This window comes from Raphanus sativus, chromosome 4 (assembly GCF_000801105.2).
Source record: "Raphanus sativus cultivar WK10039 chromosome 4, ASM80110v3, whole genome shotgun sequence".
NCBI lineage: Eukaryota > Viridiplantae > Streptophyta > Magnoliopsida > Brassicales > Brassicaceae > Raphanus > Raphanus sativus.
In genome coordinates this window covers 33,961,029-33,985,199 of record NC_079514.1, presented here as the reverse complement: position 1 = coordinate 33,985,199, position 24,171 = coordinate 33,961,029, and the positions used below count along the sequence as shown (strand labels likewise).

Sequence of the window (24,171 nt, the reverse complement as noted above, 5' to 3'; positions counted from 1 at the left end):
ATCATGCATCGAAGAGAGAATGTAAAAGTTCCAGTGACCACGTGTGTAGAAATTTGGTATGATCTCTTAAGGATTTACGGAACATCTTTAACCACTTGACCACAGACGAATGGTTTTAACCAAAAAATATATTCTATACTTTTTAACCAAAAATATAAAAGTCTTTATATTTTCGTGATTTGGCTGTAATATTGTAATATGTATTCTACATTATGTAGAACACTGTAAAGTAGGTAAAAAAATCTATTCTTTTGTAAGCTAAATATAATATAAAAGGCCAACAAATTATAACACATAAACAAAGAAATATATATTGTAGATTTGTGGTTATTAATTGTAATCAAGCAAACCTAATGAATTCTAACTAAAATAGAATGTATAAAAAAATTTGTTTGCATCTTTTACCCAAAATAGATTTATGCATAATAATTAGTATTCGATTTCTAGACTAAGTAAATTGCCAGAATGAGTATTTTATCCACAGCTATAACATAAAATAAATATGATTCTACTATTTTTTAAAAAAGAAAATTAAATATATATATAGTCATAATTATGTTTTCGATAGTTTTCATTTTTTTTTTCAAAATTAAGTTTACGATTTTTTCCATGACACAAAGGTAAAACATGCTTAAAATGATTAAAATATCAAAAATCCTAAAGAAAAAATAAAAGTTGAGAGTGTTTTTTTTTTTCCAATTCTCCTTTTTATTTATTTATCTTGAAAAGGAAAAAAAGAAAAAAAAAAAGGAAAAGGAAACGTGATTCCTTGTTAATTAATTTGTATTGGCCTTTTTCAATGATTTTAAACCTGACCCGTACGCCGAATCAGATGACTTTCCTTTTTTTTTTAAATGTCGGCATAGTCTAGTGTCTATATAAATGCGAATGGAAGTGGGTTTAGCTAAAAAGAAAGAAAAAATTTGGTGACACTACAATGGCAGAGGTTAGATGTCGCATCTCAGACGAAGACATCGTAGAAGGTTATCTGAGACCAAAGGTGAACGGGGCAGCAACAGCAAACCCGAGATACATCGTAGACAACATGGAGGAGGATGTGTACAAACGAGAGCCGTGGCTGCTTCCGCAACCAACAGATCCGATCCTAAACCCTAACGAGTGGTTGTACTTGGGGAAACGGGATTGGAAATATCTGTGGGCAGAAGGAGTTGATTGCGAGGGATCGTGGATCCCCGTCGAAGGTCGTTACCGGATCATGTCTGAGGATTCGGGTGAATTAATTGGGGGAGCCATGAGATTCAGATATTGCTTCAGGAACAAGAACGATAAAGAAGCTCCTATGGTCCTTAGCAATTGGTTCATGCGAGAGTATCGTCTCTGTGACAAATTCGGCAACCCCGTTAAAACCCGTCATGTTCTCTGCAAGATTACTTGTTACCCCCACCTTTGACTTTGACTGACTTTGTTGTTAAGTATTATTCTATTTTGACCCAGTTTGGTCTTTAGCATCTTTTTTATTTTTTTTTGTGAGACTAGACTACTACTTTCACATTTAATAAATATGTCTTTTCTTAATCTCTATAAATCGATTTAGCTAAGATGATTTCTTGCTAAAGTTTTTGTTTGTTTCTTTGTCATATATCATCAAGCTAGGGGTGTTAAGTGTGAATAATAATAATAGTGATTAGGATTTGCCTCTCTATCTCACGCTTGATGTTAGTGATTACCACTAGATTGATGGAGATGGTTCAAGAATGTCATCTTCTTATATTAAATCTTTACGAGGAAGAGGACAATGATTCATGTGTTCGCCGTTGCCACTCCACTCTTAACCAACGTTCCACCTTCAACAAACCGAATCTCTCCACCACAAGTAACTCTCACACTCTCTTATCATTATTACATCATTAGAGTTAAAACAAAGCGTGTAATAATTAATAGCTCACTTTTGATGCAACAGTACATACACAGTGGATCAAACACTGCAAGCCTTGCGGAACACATGGGAACAAAGATATCAGACCACCTATTCATGACACCAAACAAGCTATCAGAGGAAATGGTGAAGTGTGCATCATCTATATACTCCAAGCTCCTTCTCATCCCCAAGCTCATCTCCATCGTCCGCAAGCTGAGTTTTCACCTCAAGAACAGTATGATATGTGGAGTCCAAGCTTCCGGAAAAACTCTGCTTTTGATGATCAGTTCGACTTGAGCGGACCTTATAGCTCAATGGCACACATTCACAGAAACCATAGGAGAGGACGTGACCTTGACTTGATGAATCGAAACTTCAGGTCAAGCCTTTAGCAATAGCATTGCTTCACCTCAGTGTTGATTGATGCTAATAGTATTCATTGGTTTATTATACTTATGCAGCTTGATGATCAAGCAGCTGGAGTCTGGAGAGTGTTGATCCGAGAAAGCTGACTCATCAAGAGAAACTAGCATTTTGGATTAACTTACATAACGCACTTGTCATGCACGTACGTGGCTTTATCTCTCCAGTCCTTTTGATCGCTTACCTCCGTGTTTGTTGTTACTTATACTTGGTTTTCACCATTCCAGACGTTTCCTGCTAATGGGATTCCACAGAACAACGGAAAACGGTTTTTACTGCTCTCCAAGGTAAAAATATTATCAACACACTTTTCTTGGTCCGCTTCAAGAATGATACTGAACGTTTTGGACTCTGCTTAACATGGTGAAATTTTTTGGCAAAATATTGTTGACAGAAAACGGAGTTATGTTTGCATTTAACCTCAAATTTTAGCTTATTTTAGCAAAATTCCCTAAAAACAATATTTAAGGTTTAACCCAAAAAAAAAACTACATTATCGTTTTATTCTCCGTTAACGTGGCTTTGCGGAAAAAAGAAATAATACGATAAATGACAAATAGAATTAAAGTTCGTAACTTTCAGACAGCCAGTGCCGTGCAACAACAACAACTTGAGAGTTAAATGAAACCACGTTAGTTATGTCCAAAATGATATCTCAAATTTTAATTTTTCCGTTGCAAATACAGTGGCAACAAATTCTCATCCACATGTGAGCAATCCTAAAGTATATCTCAACTCTAAAAAAAGTCTTTAAATATCTCTGAGTGTCACTGCAATGTACACTCCATCCACAGAAAAACATGAAAAATCACTACAGAAACACCATCTCTATCTCTCTTACATATCTCTTTCTTTGTCTCTTTATCACATATGTGTCTTCACAATCCTTGATACGACAAATCCCCGATGACTTCAATACAGATCTAAAAGAAGTGCCTTACGTACAAAAACATCATGAGTTCTCATCGCGTCACTATAATGTCTCTCATTCGAAGACGGTAACAGGTATGAGAAATCTTCGTCCATCAACCTATTCTTACAAGATTGAGACAAACGTTATAGACAAATTTGAAACTCGTCCTTTCACGGTTGGTGGATACAATTGGTAAGTAAGAGTAATTTTCATATTTTGTTAACCTTTAATCAAATCTTATATATACTAAAAAATTCATTGATTTGGATCATCACAGGATTCTCCATGTGTACCTTAATGGGAACACAAAGGATGGTGGTGCAGGTTACGTTTCTCTTTACGTAGAAATAGACAAGTCAGGTTTCGATTCTGCACATCAAGAGGTTTACGCGGATCTCAGGTTTTACATCTTCAACAGGAAGGAGAGGAAATATTTTACCATCCAAGGTTTTTCTGCTAATTTTTTTGTTTAAAAAAAGAAAGCAAAAGAAAAAACTTTGAAACACCAAACGTTATATATAAAGTTACATATCTATATATATTTTTTGTGTTCATTGTAGATACGGATGTGTGGCGATTCAATGCCTTCAACACGATGTGGGGATTCTCTCAGGTCCTCCCCGTTGATACCTTCAAAGACCCGAAAAATGGTTACCTTTACGATGGAGAACACTGTGAGTTTGGTGTTGATGTGACCGTTCCTACTCCCTTTGAAGAATCAGAAACTTTCTCAATCAGCAGTAGTTCTGATAAATTCACCTGGAGAATTGAGAACTTCTCCACGTTGGTCAAAGATGCTTACTCATCTGTGTTCTCTCTTGGAGGAAAAAAATGGTGAGTCCACATCATCTTTGTGTCACCACTATTCATAACTGACTTCATGCATATTATTAAGAACAAAAATTGAGTTATTGTTTTATATACTATACACTTGTGGTAGTAACAAAACGTATCCCATATGTGATGATCAGGAACTTAAGAATGGTTCCAACTGGTTCTGGCTCCGGAAGCGGAAAATACGTTTCATTGTTTCTTCAACTTTCTACAAATCAAAGAAGAGCATATGAGTACATTTATGTTCGAGTCAAGTTGAGAAGAATCAATATTTTTTCAAAGAGAGAGGTGAGAGAAAGGATTCTCTCTTCTCTTTCTTCCCGAAACAAACTTTCACTCGTAGATTTCTTTGTGTTCTTCGCTCCGGTGACCGGCGGTGCTTCTCTGGCCGTCGGTCGCCACCTCCATCCTCTAGTTCCTCTCAACCTCTTCTCCTGGTGCTAAACGGCATGTCCCCCTCCTCTTTGCTTAAGTATCTCTGGTTTACGGTCGGGTTGCGGCCGGACTCGGCGGTTCAAATCGGAAGCTCGGGTGTGTGCTCGGTTTCTCTGGAGTGCTGGCGAGGTGGAGGATGGTCGGATTAACTCAGGAAGTGCCATCTTTGGAGGTAGATCTGAGATCCGTTTGCTAGATCTGGGTCAGATTTGGCTCGGAGTGTTCGCCGGTGTGCTTAGCGTCGCTGCCTCTGCTCGTCTGGCGTGTACTCTGATGGTTGCTATGCTTCCTCACGGCTCCTCTCTCTCCCTTGATGGTGGCTCTCGTAGAACTTCCCGTCTGGATCCCCGGATCTCAGATGAAATGACGAGTTGAGGTTCTCGCCTGGGACTTCTCTGGTCGATTTTTCCTTTCAGCTTAGCTGTTCGGCGTTTTTACGCAGACTGTAGATGGGAGCTCCGGCTCCTCTGTTTATTTACCTTCCAGAAAGAAGTTGTTCGTTGTGCTCCATGCCTCTCCCTTAGTTATGAAGCGTGATTTTTTTAGTGTCGTCTAGGGGTGAAGGGACCGGAGTCAGGAGCTCGAACCTCCGCTTGTTTCCCCTAGTCACAACTCGCGCTTACCTGTGCGCTTCTCTTCCTCGGTTTTGGACTCACAAGGTGCCGACTTGCTAGCTTCTGGAGTCACCAGCGTCTGGAGTGGACTTCTTTATGTGATGGCCGGACCAGGACCTAGTCACCCCTGCTTCGCCTGTTGCTAGTTTGAAGTCGCCTTCGGGACAATATGCGGGTCCTCGTATTGTTCTCCGGCTGTTCTGCTCTGTTGATCATCACTCTTGTTGCAGGTACCGTCGACAAGGCTCAGTGTTGTTCTACTGGAATTTCATAGCTGTTAGGAATTTCGTTTTAGTTAAGCTTTAGTCTTAGCCCCATGGGTTAGATTAAACCTTGTTTGTCTTGCAAAGTCTTTTTTAGCTTTTTTTGGGGCTTTGTTTTGACCTCTGCTTTAATTAGCATCCATTGATGCAGTAGGCTTTGCTTGCAAAAACTATTTGTATCCCCAGTGTCATTATCTTGATAATGAAATTCACATACTTGTCAAAAAAAAAAATGTTCGAGTCAAGTTTCGAGTTCTTAACCAACGCAAACTCAGTAACCGCGAATCGGAACGTAAGCGGATATATAGACATACTTATATTTATATTTATATTTATATTTATATATACACATTCTTCGCTATGAACACATTTTACAATATGACTAATGAGTGCTAATTTCTTGTAATCTTCCGGATTTTTTTTTTAACAGTAAGGAATTGGTACGGAAGAACCTATTCTTGGGGTATCGTGAACCTTATCTCTTTCGATGATCTCAGAGATTCGTCAAAGGGTTTCCTTGTGAATGACGCGTTGATCGTTGAAGTCCAATTGGAGGCTATTTCTACTACCACGTACTTCCCTTAGTTAACTAAAGGAACATTCAGCTCTATCTTTGTGTTATTACCAACCCTTTTGTGTTATTATTTTCGGCTATTATCAACCACTCAATTATAATAAGAATCCATGTCAAACTAAGAAAAAAGATTCGTAAATATATGTAATGTTTTGTTGAATGAACTTTGTAATCCCCTTCTTATTAATCGAGAAGTATTTTTAAAGAGTAACCTTTAGTTTGTAAGTTATTTACGGGTGTGTCATGCTGACGTGTCGGCACCATATTCATTCTCAGCCCATTTATATACTCACCCTCAATTCACTAGAATAATTACATATGAATGTCATTGTGATACATGTGAATAATCGACTTATATAATATACTCTCATCATCGAACATAACCAATTTATTCGCATTCAATTTCTGATGCATCCGTTTATAGCAACCTTAATTTACTGCATTTAATTTCGTGTATTAATTAAATGCCTTTAATTTATTGTGTTTAGTTTCGTGTGTACATATATAGCAACCTTTCTTGAGCGACTTTAATTTGGTGTCGATTTTGGTAACTACTATGATTGTCATTTATGATCCGTCCATAATAATTAAACAATCATTCATTTTATCATTCATTCATTTTCAAAATAGGTAATTATGCTGTCATTCTAGGATTGGCAATTATGAGTCAAAAAATATTGGGTATTAATTGCATCGGAAAAAAAACTTCGTGCCCAAGATATAAACCTATATATAATGATAGTGATCATTCCGAACAAAACAAGTCGTGTAGAGCAAATGTAAGTGTGATTATATAAGGTTTCCATTTACTTTTATTGCCTTATAATTCGTTTACATGTTGCTCCTTTTTATTGTCTGAAACATATCCGTCTAATGGTTTTCAGGGTTTTAACCGTAGCATTTTCAAGCGAGAGACATGAATCGTAGTGGAGCTTTATCTTTCGAATTCACAGGTTTTTTTTAATTCACAGTTTTTTTTTTAACTTTTAAGTATATTACTTTGAGCTTCACCTTTCTAAATAACAGGTTTTCGGCGAAAGACTAAGAATCCAAGATCAACGAAAGACTAAGGATCTTGCAATTAACTATGGTTGATTTTTCATCTGTAAGTTACCAAAATCCGATTTGATTGTGGTTTTTTATGAAGTTTGAGAACTCTGAGCATTTTTAGTAACTAATGCAGGCTACCGAAAGATGATTTGAAATTAACTATGGTTGATTCGAACTCTAGCCTTTCATTGTCGAATGAAGTGTCTGAGAAGCCTCACAGCTTTATCTTTCTAAGTCGGTAAAAAAATACTGACTTGCTTTACCTTTCTAAGTCGATTTTTTTTTTCAAATTAAGCAACAAGTAGCTTTCCTTATTTGTTTTATATTTACTTTTAAGAATATTATATGCAGCTGTTGGTTACTCTTTATTATTTTACTATTTTTGATTAGCAGTTATATTATTTCGGTAAATGCATAGACTTGATTTTTTTGGATTGTTGTTTATTGATTATTAGCTAAAACAATATGTACTCCAGACTTATTTTTGAATCCTTTACCCATTTAAATATCATAGTACCATATATTTCTCGTACCTAAGCAAAAATGGTTTAACCATTAAATTTTATCCCCTTACTATTAAAATAGAAACAATTTTGAAAAAAAACCTTAACAAGGTAAAATATTAACAGAAATGCCATTATTGGATACGTGGCAAGTAGGTAGGCCTTCTCAGGCAAATGTTAAAAAAACCATCGCTAACTCTAGGAAATTACGCGAATTGCCACTCGCACGCAAGGCCTTATTTATTCCTCATATAATATTATACCATAGTTTTATATATGTTTCCTTATCTCGATCTCCCTTTTATATTTTTCCCCATTTATCAATATATTGTCATCTCCTTCCCATACACAGATTTGAATCCAATTCTGTAAAGATGAAGTTGTCATTTGCACTCATCGTATGGGAAAAAAAATTGATATAATTTTTTTTTGTCAAACTGATATAATTTTCTTATTACCATCTACATTAGCATAATTCAAAAATTTCCAATATGTTTTTTAATACGAGTTATACAACAAAATACAATATCATTTATAATATCGAATTTGAATATAGTCCAACTTTATTTTATATCATGATTATTATCGTAATACAAGGAGATCTCTAAGAATATACGGATTTCTAAGACAGATCCGTGATATAAATACCTATTTTAAACATATTGTATTACCGTATTTTAACAGAATTGTTTTTTTTAATATGTGTATTTATTGATATCATAAGGTTTTGCGTTGGGGTAATTGATCATACATGAACAGACCACATATTTTCGGATTTCGAATATAAGCCAGGAATTTTTAGTTCAATCATTCAATTTCCGTAACTTTAGATAATTGATATGGTATAACGTATTGAGATCCCCACTAAATTAATACGGATCGGAGGACAGTCATCCATGATCTACGGGATATGATATACATATGATTCGTATATGAAAGGGAAAAAAAAGGAACCTGTATAAATGTAAAAGAATTGGTTACATACTTGACCCGATATGTAATTAATTTTCTCTTAATTTGAAATATTCAAAAATTTAAATAAAAGGAATGCAAAAGGAACAATAATGATCACGCATTATAGGGGATTCGTTAGTTTCACAGTAAAAGAAAAGTCAACAATAAGGACAAAACTTGGTTCCCATTTCATCTATTTTTATTGAACAAAACTTAGGTTCACCCCCTAGGGTGAATCTCTACATTCACCCAGCAATAGGATTTAGTTATTTAAGATTTGATATCTTTTAAAAAAAGAAACTAAATAATAAGAATTTAATGAAATAAAATTATGTTTTTAGATAAATAAAAAATAGTAGTAATTATCAAAAAAAAAAATTATTTAATATTGATAAATCTGTCAACAAATACTAAACCCTAAACCCTAAATTATAAATACTAAACCCTAAACCCTTGGGAAAAGCCTCAACCCTTGGGCAAATCTTATATCCTAGACCCTTAAATTTAAACCAAACCCTAAATCATAAACTAAATCCTAAACCCTAAATACTAAACCATAATATTAAACCCTAAATTCTAAACACGAAACCCTAAACCCTAAACTCCTGGACTAATATTAAATCCTAAATCCTTAATCCTAAACCATAAATCATTTTGAAATTTAGGATTTCGAGTTTACTATTAGAGGTCATGATTTAGGGTTTTAAGGTTTAGGATTTAGTTTATGATTTAGGGTTTGGTTTAAATTTATGGGTTTAGGGTATAGGATTTTTCCAAGGGTTCAGGCTTTTCCCAAGGGTTCAGAAATTCCCCAGGGGTTCAGACTTTCCCCAGGGGTTCTGGTTTTCCCCGAGGGTCTAGGGTTTAGTATTTAAAATTTTGGGTTTAGGGTTTAGGGTTTAGTATTTATCGATAAATTTATTAATATTAAACAAAAAAACTTTTTTCTATAATTACTACTATTTTTTATTTATCTAAAAACATAATTTTATTTCACTAAATTCTTATTATTTAGTTTCCTTTTTTGAAAGATATCAAATCTTAAATAACTAAATCTTATTGATGAATGAATGTAAAGGTTCACCCTAGGGGGTGAACCTAAGTTTTGTTCATTTTTATTCATGAGCTAAAGTAAATGTGGGATGTATCGTAACGATCTAATTGCATCCTCGATAGATATTATTATTGACTAAATGAAAGTTTCCTATAATGCAAGAGTGAATAATGAATCATTTAAGCCGAAATTTTCTCATTTTTATATTTAGCTTTTGCATCACGGCTTAGGAGTACCATATAAACACTTTGATCTCAGCCAATAAGAAGCACAAACTACCAGAAACCTATAAACGTTGCAACCTAAAAAAAAGACCCAAAAGGCGACGGCTACTTTCCTAACATTCTACGTGGACTGTTGTTTGAACGAAGCACATATTGCCATTTGATGTTGCCTTTTGTTGTTTTTTCAAACTTTCCTGACATCCTACGTGGTTTAGTTCCTCCTAAGTTCTCTATCAGTATGTTAAGTCAGTCTTCTCTATTACTATACATAATTCGAATAGCTAAGTCTGCTCACTAGACTTTTTTCTATATTTTTTTTATTTTAAACTGATGTTACAATGTTTGTAAATTGTGGTAAGACCTCTACAGGGCTTTGGTAGGTGTAAGAGATATTGAACTAATTGAACAACAGAGAATGGAGTTTTCTTAAATCATTATACGATATGTTCTCATTTTTTGTTAACTTTTTAAAGTTATAAAGGAACATACTAAATACTTGACTATATTCAAATAATAACAGGTTCTTAGAAATTAAGTGTGCTGCATATGGAAATCTAGCTTAAGACATGGAAGTGAAAGTGTTTACCTTTACAAGTTCGGCACAGTTGTTACTTCTTATTATCCTCTTATTATTAAAAGAGAAGCAGTTTAAAAAATAATTTAGTTACATTTCTGCTATTTTACTTCTACTTGCAAATCCTTAATTTTTGTCATGTAATTTTTTATTACGAAATTAACATAAATAATGATAGACATTAAAAAACATGGAAATCAATATATTTTTTTCTGATAAAGTTTAAGAAGAATATCATTTTAATACCAAAATGTAACCCCTTATATTGTGTTTTCTCTACACTTTTTTAGTAAAAACTCACTTTTAAAAATAAAAGATAAATTAAAAAAAAATCATATGTATTTTAAGTCATAATAGATATTAATATTCAGTAATGGGTCTCTTTTACAAATATGAGTCTATTCAACCCACTAAATTTCAAAATTCATATTATTTATTTCTTTTTTTTTATATTTCCAACCTAATATTATTTACTTCAATTTATTTTTGTTCTTTTACTATTTTTATATATTCCGGAGCCTATATAATTTTAATAAAATATAACGATACAACTTCGATAATAATATAATTATTTTTTGTCAATTATAATAATATTATGGTTACTCGAATATTCCAATAAAACTTTTTATTGAAAACTTCAGTAAAAATACAATCCCAAATTATTTTTCTTTGCATTAATATGTATATCAAACATTATTTCTGCTAACCTAAACTATGTATAATATGCCATTTTTCTTTTACCCTTTCAGTATTTATAGATTAGAATTTATAATCTCTTTTAGTACATTCACCCTGCGCAAGGCGCATGTCATCATCTAGTGTTTTACTATAAGGTTTTCATGTCAATAATAAAACTCTTTTATTGTGTGTTATGTTTTATTTTAGAATTTTGTATATCAAACGTAGAACATGCATTTAATTCATGGGTGAATAAGTATTTTCCATTGACTCGAGAGGAAAAAATAATAGGATAACAAAGAAAATCAAGTGTTGATCATTTGAAAAGACATACGGCGTGATATTACGAACGACCATATAAACATCAGCAGACCAAAAAGTCAAGAATTTAACATAGAAGAAGATATATCCTGTTCAAGTAAGGTCGTAAACATAGAAGAAGATATATGTGTATGTGTTTTTTGTCTTCCAAACATCTCCTACATCTCACGTATAATCTGTAGAATGAAGATTCTCTGGACACTTGAAAGTTGAAATAAGACATTGTAAATATACAATTTTACAAGAAATCACTTAAATAGTTTTAAATACTTGTATTGTATAATCAGAATAATTGGACATTACTGTTAACAGCTGTGTTCACTCACCCAGAGGAGATCTCGAGCTCACCTAAATCCACTCTCAGAGGAAAACGTCTAGACTTGTCAACAACACATGAACCTCGGTGTTTCTCCTTGGTTAACAGGTTGAAAAGTCCCGTGTTTGGTTGAGAAAGAATCAGATTCTCCTAGCCGCCTTAGATGCAGGCTAACTTAATGCGACGACAGAGTTGACCTTTTCTCATCCGTACATTAGATGTTTGAGTAAGAGAGCGTTTAATTCTCTACCATACCATCCCCTACGCTTCTCTAAGGTGTGGTTAGGCATTGCTCACATAACCAAGATCTATTTCTGTACCATCAGCATTGTTTGTGTCCGACCGATAACAAACATATTGATCAGTGCATGCATTAAGAACCAGTGAAACGTGAAACGTGTAGCTCCGACCGGTTTTTATTGACCATTGTTTTAAGAATATATATAGCTGTTTGTAGGTTGATGATGAGGTGCAATATATGAGAGATGTCAATTCAAGTTCCACATTGGAGAATTAGATAAAGAAAGTCTAATATATAATTAGATAAATAGATGTCTAACTTTGATTAGTACGAAGCCTTTTGGATAGGAGTGCAAAAGTATATTCATGCGGACCGGTCTCTAAAATCCAAAATAGACAGTATCATAATAATCAGACAATACAGAACTGGATATGGGCTCACTGAATCCCAACAATATATTGTTTGTTGGTTATTTCTTACATTGTCCGTCTTTTGCTTACCGAGCGATAGTATGACTTTTGGCGTTTGCTAATAAGGTTTTTTTTTTCTTAGCCGTTTCAGATCTTTAATGGGGTTGCGTTGTAGAGAATAGAGTGAGTTACTTGAAATCAACTAACACGGACCCACTCCATTTTTGAACATCGTACTGTTCAGAACGGAGATGAGCATCAAGAATATTCCTTCGACCATTCTGAGCCTCTAGATCTCTTATACTTGGCCCTTTGCTCAGGCAACAATTCTGATCCAGCGGTAAGTAGAGAAGGTTTACACATTTGCTGTCTTGTTTGAAGTGTTAGAGATCTTGAATAGTTTTATAGAATAAAAATTAGAAATATTAGTTATCCATAATACTATTAAATAACTATATATTAGCACACATATTTATCAACAAAAAAAGTAACAATTATGTTTTATTTAATTTTACTAAAAAAATAACTTAAAAAAGTAACAATTATGTTTTGTTTAGTTTGATAAAAAAAATTGAACTTAAAATAAAATATTAAATTATTAAAATCAACATTTTAAGTATGATGATCATATCAATAAAATATATTATGTATATTATTATATATTATATAATTTACATATAATTATACCATTATAATTTAATTGATCGGTTTTATACGGTTTAATTGGTTTATATACCAAACCATATCCATATACCGTAGTTTCTTAGAAATGACATCCATTGTATATTGGTACTCTACCAAATTCAAACTATTTTTCTATTTCGGTTTTACTGGATTAAACACTCTTTGTCACTCCCATGAATCTAATGTACATTTGAAACTATTCACCATTGTTATCATACTATAAAGCATAAACAAACACAAAAGCTTTTCTAGTTGTGGCATATTATGCAAACTTTCGATAAAAACTTGGGGGATATAGCTTTATGAACGTAAACGACAACAACCAGTGAGATTGATGAAAATTATAGATTCTTGGAAGTATGGAAGAGAACTTAAGCTTGCTCTGAGATTGATGAAAATTATAGATTCTTGGAAGGAGTTGATGAGGCTATAAGAATACTTGATATTCTGAGCGTGGCTAAATAGAAGATTCCGGATTCTTCATTTTATACATTGGAAGTGCTGATCATGAGGGAACATGTAGCCAGAGCTTCTGGGCAGGTATAAAATTTCCCTTTTTCGTTAGTATTCTTGTATTTTTGCCAATTGTTCCTGCTGGATTTTGTTAATCTTTCTATAGCTCTCGAGGAATGGGTATATTACCATTGTGTGTATTATCGAATTATCATCATGGTTATGGTTTGCCTTCGCCAAATATTTTCATGGTTGTGTGCTTATATACAAACAAAATTCATAAGAATAGATAGGATATATATATATATATATATAGATGAAGGATTACGTATACAACACACATGCATTTTTGTGTTATACAAATACAATCAAAGATCAATTTAACAAGATAAGTACTCAAGAGCACAGATCTCTAGTGTTTGTGTTGATATTGCAACTTTACTAATTCGCCCCTTTCTGTTTTACAGACCTATGCGGTACTCTCTCATTTTTGTGTTATACCTAATGTCATACATTGTAGTGGATGTTGATGTTTCAAAATTTCAAAAGGTCTAGGCTAACCTTTTGGAATCCATTCTTAAAGGTAGTGTACTGGATTCGACCGATCGAAGTTGACATATACCAAATATTCATGGTATCTAAGAAAGCTGACATGGACAATGAAATATAATATACGAGAAATAAAAGTTAATAAATCTTACAAAAGGTTATTAAACATTTAAACGATTACAAATCTCTAAAACATCAAATAATTAAAGATCAAGTGCAATATTTTTTTTGTTTATATAATAACTTTCAAAATTCAACCACCTAGCGAATAAATTTTAAATAACAATCAATTCGTTTAAATAAAAATATTGAAAAACCAAAAACAACTGAAATGAAAGTGAACTAATGCCTCACTGAAACCATACAAGTTAGAAAATATTCTTTATTCCACTCCCCATGAATCTAATGCACATTTGAAATTATTCACCGTTCTTATTTATCATACTATAAATCATAAACAAACTCAAAAGTTTTTTTTGGTTGTGGGATATTATATTCAAACTTTCAAGGAAAACTTTGGTAGATAGCGTTGTGAATGTAAAATATATTTATTTTTTATCTTTAATTTTCTGATAAAACTCTCTTACTTTTTCTTTTTCTTTATACTGTTTGGGTTTATGTTATGAAAAATAAAGCATCTTAGATGGATTTATGTTATATAATAACTTTCAAAATTCAACCATCCAGCGAATAAATTTTAAATAACAATCAATATGTTTAAATAAAAATATTGAAAAGCCAAGAAAAAAACTGAAATGAAAGTGAACTAATGCCTCACTGAACACCATTAAAGTTAGAAAATATTCTTTATTCCACTCCCCATGAATCTAATGCACATTTGAAATTATTCACCGTTCTTATTTATCATGCTATAAATCATAAACAAACTCAAAAGCTTGATTCTGAGATATTATATGCAAACTTTCAAAGAAAATTTTGGTAGATAGCATTGTGAATGTAAAATCTATTTATTTTTTATCTTTATTTTTCTGGTAAAACTCTTTTACTTTTTTAATACTGTTTGGATTTATTTTATTTAAAATAAAACTTTTTAGATGTACTTCTAACATAAAACCAATTGATGATAAGTGGATTCATTCATATATCTTATATACTTATTTAAGATCCCTTTCAACTTCTAATTTCAACTTCCAATATAAGACATTTGTCTCTAATACTCTATACATTTATATAATTAACTAATTTACGCTTGGTTTTCGATTAGTTGTTTTGACATTATGCACATCACACGCGTTACACTTATCATAATCTTGAACATGGCTGAATACCACTAATGTTACTCTTTCCATTTCTTAAAAATTGTTAATTTGACATTTTAACACATATTTATAAAATAAATTAAATACATTTATGTTTTTAGTAATTATATTTATTTTACCAATAATATTTAAGATAATAAAATTATTTATAAAATAGGTGCAGTTTACAATAATGAATTGAAATAAGTATAATTTACATTGAAATTCTAAAATAATACTCTCTTTTGTAACTATAAAAATGTTAAATGATATTTTTAAGTGATAGAAAGAGTAAAATAGTGTTTCCCTGAATCTAATGTACTCTTGAAACTATTCACCATTGTTATCATACTATAAAGCGTTAACAAACTCAAAAGCTCTTTTAGAGCATCAGCAAAAGTGAACCCCCCATGGGATTCACAACTTTATTTTTTTTTCATTTTCTTTTATTTTTTCCATTTTTTACAAAAAAGAAAAACGGACCACTAAAAAATCACTACGTGGCGAACTCGTGACGACCCGGGTTCATCCAGACGAACCCCAACTCCCAAAGTTCGTCACTGTTCATTATTTTAATAATTTTTTTTTTGGGAAGTGTGTGAACCTTTCCATGAACCCTTGATGGGGATGGTCTTAGTCGCGGGATAGCTTTCAATAAAAACTTTGTGGATAGCTTTATGAAGGTAAACTCTTTTTCTTTTCTTTTTCTTTTTGGTCAAAAACTCTTTTTCTTTATCTTTAATTTCTGCTAAATTTCTTTTGTTTTTCCTTTCTTTCTTTTCATGTTGTTTGGGTTATGTTATGTGACAATACACTTTTTCTCTCCAAATAATACACTTTAAAGTGCTCCCTATATAAAAATGTATTTGCTACTCCTTCAATTATAGTGTGGTAAAATAAATTATAATGTGATAATATAATATCTATATCCTACACATTTAAAATTAGAGTCAATTTGCTGAAAACTCTAAAAGAATTGTGAAATTAAGTAAGTACACATGATGTGACAAGTTTATCTCTGTAGAAAAAAGTATCATAGGGGGGGAGTTAGGGTATTGAGCTAATTAAGTGATAAGTGGTGGGTAGAGATTGCAATTTCCCTTAAAATTAACCAATTTTATATTTCTATCATATGCTAAAAAACAAAAGAAGAAGTGGGCTTTTAAAAGTAGGCCCTGATGGTTAGGCACCGCACGTACCGTCTCATTAAAGTCTTGTTCCAAACTTATTACACCCACTCCCTTTTGTTTTTCCCTTCATCATTTTCCAGCATTTCACTTCTCATAGATATTAGATATACAAGTGGACCAAAAATATCGTAATCAGACCAAACCAAATTGGTTGAACCGAACCAAAATTATATATACAAATCGACTGATTTTATTAATTAGAAAACTAAAACCAAAATCGAGTTGGAAGCTTTTCGTCGGACTCAACAATACCTAAATAAGAATATTTTCGAGTTCAAATTTTTTTCCTACTAAAACAAACCAAAATCCAAACCGAAACCAAAAGCTGAAAGCCTGTAACTAAAAATAAATTAAGATGTCATCGTAATCTCATGAAATCGACTTTGTCGTAATGCATCAGACGGGACCAAGTCGGGTGATGCGTTTCAGACCTAACCACATAGAGTGTAGGGTCACTTTAAGTCAAATGGTTGAATCTACGTGATCTTTCATTGCACTACTAGATTTTTGACCTGCCCTTTATATTTTTTTGTTGTAAATTTATTTTACGTAATAAAAATTATGATTTCTGAAAAATTATATATTTTAATTTTTTATGAAAATTATTTTAAATTTACTTATATGAATTATTTTTGTTATTTTAAATATGACTAAATTTTTAAAGAATCTAAATAATTATAATCCGTAATATGATTGTATTTATTTAAACCGAAGTTAAACTTATTTTACACTATTTTTTTAATTTAAATAAAATATTTTATTTCTTCAACACTCTTGTATTGAAAAATTCATTTGTGCGTTTCAAAACATTTTCTATAATTTTATTAAATTTAGTTTATGTGACTTAATTTTTATTTTAAATGAAACTATTTTTTAAGGATTTGGGATAATTCATACCCGTATTATGATTTTGTTGATTTAATCATTGGTTATTTTAACTTGATTTTATTTTGAGGTTTCAGTTAATAAATGCTTTCAAATAATTAATAATGTGAAATATTTTTTGGAAAGATATGGTGCAAACATTTAAAAAATAAAATTTTCAAAAAGGCTAAGAATTTGATTATATCAAATATTCTTTAATATAATTGCAAAATAATGACTTTTGATTGGTTGTAAATAATGCTGAAAAAAAATATAGGCAATTTTTATAATTACTTAAAAATTTTAGAGGTAAATTCATAAACATGCATCTGCTTTAATAGTATAGATTTACAACCGTGAAAATGCGGACTTTCTCTGAACTTTTTTGTGTAAAGTTTTAGAATTAGATCGCGAGTATCCGAGTATCGTAGACATTACACGAAATCGTAGAAGGATTAGGTCATGTTATCTAAGTAACTGAAAATTAAGGGATTTTGAAACAAACTTTTTTTTTTGAAACAAACTTACTAGCGTTAGTATAGAAATGCCATACACCAAAAGAAATTAGTATATACACTGATATGATACGTTTCTACTAGGATTTTTAACGTCTTAGGATTCTCAAGCTTATTTAAGAGAATTTATACACAATTTTAATAAAGTTCCAAAATTTATATTTGTCTCAATTTTGATCTCTATTAATTGTGTAAAATTAATAGATTTTATCCAATTTTATAATATATTACGTAATCAGAAAATCATTATGTCAACTTTTTTTTGTTTGAAAAATCATTATGTCAACTTGCTTGATTAATATTGTGTAATACAAGAAAATAGTAAATATATGTATATGTATATCTAATTTTCATCTTAATCTTGGAATAAAAATGTATAATCAAGTTTTTGGCAATAGGGTTGACAAGTTTTGGATTATATTTCACTATTTGTTATCACCAAGTATTCACTAAATTCTTTACCATATCATATTGATCAGAGATTATAATGAGTAAACTCCTCCAGGATCAGAATATTCATTTTAAAACTTTCAACAAAAGTTTTAATGAAAAAAAATCCTCAACTAAGAAATACAAATTAAAAAAAAAAATCTCACCACCACAATAATTTTACAATATTTTTGAAAAATTGCAATGATAAAACCCTTGCCATATCTTTTCTTTATCATTGAAAATTAAACTAAAGTTAGTTGAATGAGGGATAAAATGACTCAACTTGGGGAATGCCATCTAATGTAAACCAAAATAAAAATATTTTAACTAGGTTTTTGTTGAGAAACATTGCAGCTTCATATCATTTATGTAATCTGATATTATATTTTTGATGATTTTATTGAAAGAGAGATAATGTTTCAGATTAAAAAAAAACATCTAACATTGATGTGGTGTTTTCGGCAGTTCTTTAGGCGATATCTCAAGAGTGTAAATTGATAAGAAAAAGTTGCAACTTGCAGCAATAAAATAACACGGTTGATATGTTGATGAAATGGTGAGTGCAGCTTTAGGTGTTCTGTTTTCGGTTCAGTTTTTTTTTTTACTTTCGATTTTTTATGTTCTAGATATATAAGATTTGTTAGAGTATTTACAAATCTTAGTTTGTGTTTAAGTTTTCAGTTTGGTTCGAATAATAAAGTTGGGATCCAATTTTGTTTCCGTTCTTCAAATATATGGTATTTTATAAAATAAGTTATTTGAGAAAATGAAATTTGCACCTAATAACTAAACAAAATTCCAAAATTAACTAATTAACCAATTTCACACTTTCTCGTCTCTTTTCTCTTCTTATATCTTTTTTTTTGTCAACCCTATTTCTCTTCTTATATCTCGTCTCTTTTCTCTTCTTATATCTCTCTACCCTATTTCTACAAAACTAATTTTTCTTTTTTTTTGGTTATTTCACAAATAATCCTATGAAGAAACCAATATGTTGATGCTTGAAAGGTTATATCATTAAAATCTCAGTTTATATGCCAAATGCCAACCTTTAAAATGTTAAATTGAAAAAAATGGCATTCTTTTACAAATTCCGTTGTTAGTTTTGGTGTTTAATCCATGATGTATTCTGTTAAAAAATGGTTTGGTTTAGTTTACCTTCCAATCATCATACTAGTTAAGAGATCAGTCACATGGTCTATCTATCCATAAATTTGTGGGCCACTTAGTTTACACTATACCCATCTTAATTACAATGATAGGGATCATCCAATTAAACTTGGGGTTCTAATGGTAACATGGGAACATAGGAACATGCGTTGATAAACAAACCGATTGAACGGACAATTGTGGTTCGAACAAAACAAGCATATCAAACCGATCAAAAGGTGCAAAACAAACAACAATAGAAATAGATCTTGATCCGCGCTTTGGAAGCGCGGAATATTTTACGATGAAAAATTTCATTAATAACTTAACAAACATTTTAGTAATTTTTAAAAAGTGTATTTAAAATATTTTTGCATTTAAATCAGTGTTTTTAAATCCAACCTGATTGTGATTATACCGGTTATTCCGAAGATCTGACAATTCAATTTAGATTTTAAAAATATTCATATTAAAAAAATCATAAAAATCCGAGACTAACCGATTGAACTGATGGATGACCGATATGTAATCTGATTTGATTTAAATTGTAATAGTTTCATAATTTGTAATCTTATAATCCAAATTTTAAAGTTCATTATTTTGTAATTTATGAATTATGACGTTTCTACAAAATTTTAAAGAGAAAATGATAGATATAAAATAACAAAAATTAATAACTAAGATTAATTACTAAAAATATTAGTTATTTTATAAAAATATATTGTTTGGAAACATTGATAGTAGTATAAAAATATATTGTTTGGAAACATTGATAGTAGTATAAAGAAATAAGTATATTGTTTGGAAACATGAATAGTAGTATAAAAAAATGAATATTAGTGATTTAATGTAGGTTTAACTATAAAATATAAAAGTGTATTTAATTTAAAAACTTACAAAATAAATGTTAGGTCCAACCGAATGTTTCTGTTTTAATAAAATAGATGAATCAGACTCTTCACAATACAGTTCTCATATTTTTAGTACTTTTCTTTTATATTCAAGGATGTCGGGATTGTAATCTTTCTTTGTAATGATCAGTAAAATCAATCCAGATGCACATTGTATTAACATTATAAAAGTCTTACATCGCACATATAACTATATCTTTTCCTGAAGAATCAACACTATTATTGTTGAGCCAAAAATCTAACATTCCAAAAACAGTTATGATAGAATTGCAACTTTTATCCAAGACGAGGAGGCTGTTTAAGAAAAATAATAATAATGCGTTTTTTTGGAATTTTCTGAAATTATGGACGTAAATCATCCAATCACATGATTGTAAACCAAGTACAATCACTTTTCCCACGTTTTAAAATGCAATTTTTGCAACCCCTTAATAACTATATATTCACAAATTAACCCCTAATAATAACTTAAACCCCAATCTACCCTTCACTCTTCTATCTTACTCAACTTGACCTCATACTTCCTCCTTCCGCTACCACCACCACCGCCGCGTCTTTTCCCATTCCTCGTCTGACCGTTAGATCCCGCCGCCGCAACTCTCCGGGCAGAGAAGATAACCGGAGAAACACATTTCCGGCGACACCGGCATTTATCTCGGCCGCAAGAACCACCGCTTCTCATAAGAGCAGAGCTAGCTTTAACAGCCAATGCAGCCATCTCCTCCGCTTTAAGAGACCGATGAAGCGAACCGAGAGGTAAAGCGAAGTAAAGATGTCCAAGCTGAAGCTCCTCGTCGGCGCTAATGGCGGACACGGCGTCGTCAAAATCCATATCATCGGAGTTACAGATAAAACACATGGGATGCTTCTGCAGAACGTAACCCACTTTGACCGGAGTCGTGAACTCCATCATCCTTCCGTCTTGCAAGATCAGCTTCGCCGTGGCCACCTGTGTCGACTCGTACGACATGCATATACCCATTTGGGTTGACTGACTCACTGAGTCGACTCGGTTTCTGGCGAAGATGAATAGTTTGGAGAGGATGAAGAGAAATGTGTTATTGTGTGTGCATATATATTAACAAGACGTGCCACGTAAGTTTTTGGTGTTATGCGATTATGTTTATTGATATTGAAGTTTGAAGTTTGAACGACCAGTGGGGGCAACGACAGGCTGTGCAAGTAAGTTGGGAGGATGACAGCTTGTTCTGTAGATTAATTTACCCTTCCTTTTAGGGTTTAATTACTAGTTCTGGGACTGTGTTTATTAATCAAGCTCATTTATAAGTTTTACGTACGATGGTTCTCATAATTCCGTTACTAGACTTATTTATCAAAGATAAAATTGACTATTAAATTTTGAGATGTATATATGGGTGTGAATGGGATAATTACGTCACTTCGAGTGAAATATAACGACTCGTGGATAAATTGAATAGTTATATTGAATCTCAAAAGTAACACACGTTAATATGCTTTAAACACACATATTTTAACCAATTGTATTTTCACGTAGAAAAAAATGAAAAAGATATTAATAAGTTGATTAAAAAAGATGAACTCGTCCATATGTTAAATCATTTTTGTTCCATACAAAATATTTTGTCACTTTTTCATTTTGGCTTTTTGTAAAAAAATTGTCACTTATTTAATTGTTACTTAGATTTTGGTAATTTTAGAAAATGCTCTTCAAACTTTAAAGATATGGTAAAAAAAACTTAAAACGTATGCTTTTTTTCTTTCTATTTCATTAGAAATTTCCATGGATTTCTCAACTAAGAAAATAGATAAACAAAATTAAGAGAAAGCATTTTTTTAAGATAAGATAGAAAACAAAATTAAGATAGAAAACATGATATTTTATTGGCATCTAACAAAGTATCATAATATATATTTGCTTTCTTTTATCCAAAATGAATTTGTTATCAGTGAAAATGATTTATACAATGTATTTGAGGATTGAATTTCTGGATATTTTGCTTATTAAAAAAATAGATTTTAATTACTGCATTAAAAATGCCTTAAAATGTAGACAAGTGAATAGTGTATCATTTACTAAAAACAAAAACATAGAAAAAATTAATTAATTAATTAAATATTTTCTTTATTTAATATTTTTAAAAATAGCAAAAAATAATAATTCTTAAGGAGCATATTTTGGTTCATGATGTATCTAATTTGTTTGTTTGTTGAAAACGTATATGTGTGATGGGATTTGATGTGTATGTGGGGGATATGTATATATAAGTTGCATGATCTGAAATTTATTGGCTTGATAATGACATAATATAAATAAATGAATAGGGACCATGCATATATTATATATGGTTCCCTTTTAATATTATATAAAATATAACTTGCAGTTTTATTTCATTTACATGCACGAAAAGATTAATGGCTTTCATAGACCTCAAACTTATAATTTTGATTGGCCAAGAAGCTACGAGATGCAACCATTATTATTTAAGTTCATTGTCAACCTGAGTATGTAGGGACGAACACTAGAACTAGGCAAATTATTTGGTAGTTTTTATAGAATTATTTTGGATTACTCCACTAAGTATAAATGCTTTATATCTACATTGATAAAATTATTTTGTTAGAAAGCAAATCAACACCAAAACCTACTTATCATATTATCATATAACTAGAATTGCGAGGTTTTATCCATAAAAAGATATGTTTTATTGGTTATTCTTTTTAAGTTATAAAAAAGATTATTATATAACATATCCTCTATTTTAGGTGTATATAAGAGTATTTCCAATTTCATTCAAATTTTTGATCTAAAATATAATTTAGAGTAAAATATTTAAATTCGAATTTAACTTTTTATAAAAAAAAATTATTTTATAGATAGATAAAGTAATATATTTATTCTTTTTATTATTTTATTTTTACTTTGAAATAAAGTACTTTTAACATATAACCCAACTCTACTATAGAATTATTATATTTAAAAAAATAAAAATGCATTGTTCCTATTTTGTTTACACTGAAGTTTTATTAAAATAATAAAAAGATTAGAGCTGACCAAAAAAAAAGATTAGAAGGTCTATATATTAGTTTTTCTCCTCTTTAATTCCACTCGCAAAAATTAATTAGCCTAACTCACGCATAGCACATGTATTTTTCATTTAGATTAGTTAACGAAAATATTGTTTGTTTTTGCCTATTTCTTACTCTTAATGAAATGAAATTTCATATTTTTCATTTCCATTCGATATCTCTGATTCAAACACACATATTACTTGGCTTTAAGAGAATCATATTTCAAGGATGAGAATGTTTTAAATAAACAAAAGTTTCTGGAAAATTTCGGTTTCAAAAAAAAAAATTTCGGTTTTAAAAAAAAATATTTCTGGAAAATAGATATTGATTTATGTGGTTACCAAAAATTTTGGATATTAAAAATTTTCATATCCAACGGTTTTAGTTTGTTATATATAAATTATTATACTCTTGTAAATCTTATTTGAAAAACAAAATTTCAAGCTAGAGCACTGCAACAAGAACCACAAGTCTAAGACAAACTAAAATTATCAGAATTAGGGAAAAGCTTCAGGAAGAAATCATCCCCACTGTGTAATTCGTATCATAAATGTAAATATTTATTTGGCTAAAATGGAACAAATAATCTAGACATAAGTCCAGTAACCAATTGCAGTTAACTGCTGTTAACTAATGTTGTTCTATTTTACTATCAATTGAATGAAAACTATTAGAGAGTGCACAGACCTAAAAATAAATGCATGACCAGAATTTGTGGCTTTCACGAGGATAACGGTGACTAAAGAAACGAGTGATCGAGACAGATGACATGGCCAAATCTGACACATGTCAAAACATCTAAGAAACGACGTGTCAAATTGTTATGACGTGTCTTGTTCAATAATAAGCGTTGT

General features: G+C 31.1%; 4 protein-coding genes across 4 annotated transcripts; 3 read left to right on the top strand and 1 right to left on the bottom strand.

The window, feature by feature from the left end:
• Positions 1 to 864: 864 nt before the first annotated feature.
• Positions 865 to 1,561, top strand: LOC108829912 (NAC domain-containing protein 96). Its single transcript, XM_057009175.1, has one exon. It carries the CDS (start codon positions 938 to 940, stop codon positions 1,409 to 1,411), a length of 474 nt encoding a protein of 157 aa, XP_056865155.1. The 5' UTR covers positions 865 to 937; the 3' UTR covers positions 1,412 to 1,561.
• Positions 1,562 to 1,674: 113 nt separating this feature from the next.
• LOC130511720 (uncharacterized) lies at positions 1,675 to 2,965 on the top strand. The gene is made up of 4 exons (XM_057009174.1): positions 1,675 to 1,834; positions 1,922 to 2,258; positions 2,341 to 2,447; positions 2,530 to 2,965. Exons 1-3 carry the CDS (start codon positions 1,675 to 1,677, stop codon positions 2,375 to 2,377), a joined length of 534 nt encoding a protein of 177 aa, XP_056865154.1. The 3' UTR covers positions 2,378 to 2,447; positions 2,530 to 2,965.
• Positions 2,966 to 3,068: 103 nt separating this feature from the next.
• On the top strand, positions 3,069 to 6,111 carry LOC108829909 (uncharacterized). Its single transcript, XM_018603503.2, has 6 exons — positions 3,069 to 3,407; positions 3,493 to 3,662; positions 3,776 to 4,049; positions 4,187 to 4,306; positions 5,610 to 5,653; positions 5,792 to 6,111. Exons 1-6 carry the CDS (start codon positions 3,103 to 3,105, stop codon positions 5,944 to 5,946), a joined length of 1,068 nt encoding a protein of 355 aa, XP_018459005.2. The 5' UTR covers positions 3,069 to 3,102; the 3' UTR covers positions 5,947 to 6,111.
• A 14,387-nt stretch (positions 6,112 to 20,498) lies between these two features.
• On the bottom strand, positions 20,499 to 21,326 carry LOC108834689 (uncharacterized). The gene has a single exon (XM_018608014.2). The coding sequence runs from the start codon at positions 21,246 to 21,248 to the stop codon at positions 20,754 to 20,756; it is 495 nt and encodes a 164-aa protein (XP_018463516.1). The 5' UTR covers positions 21,249 to 21,326; the 3' UTR covers positions 20,499 to 20,753.
• Positions 21,327 to 24,171: the final 2,845 nt, after the last annotated feature.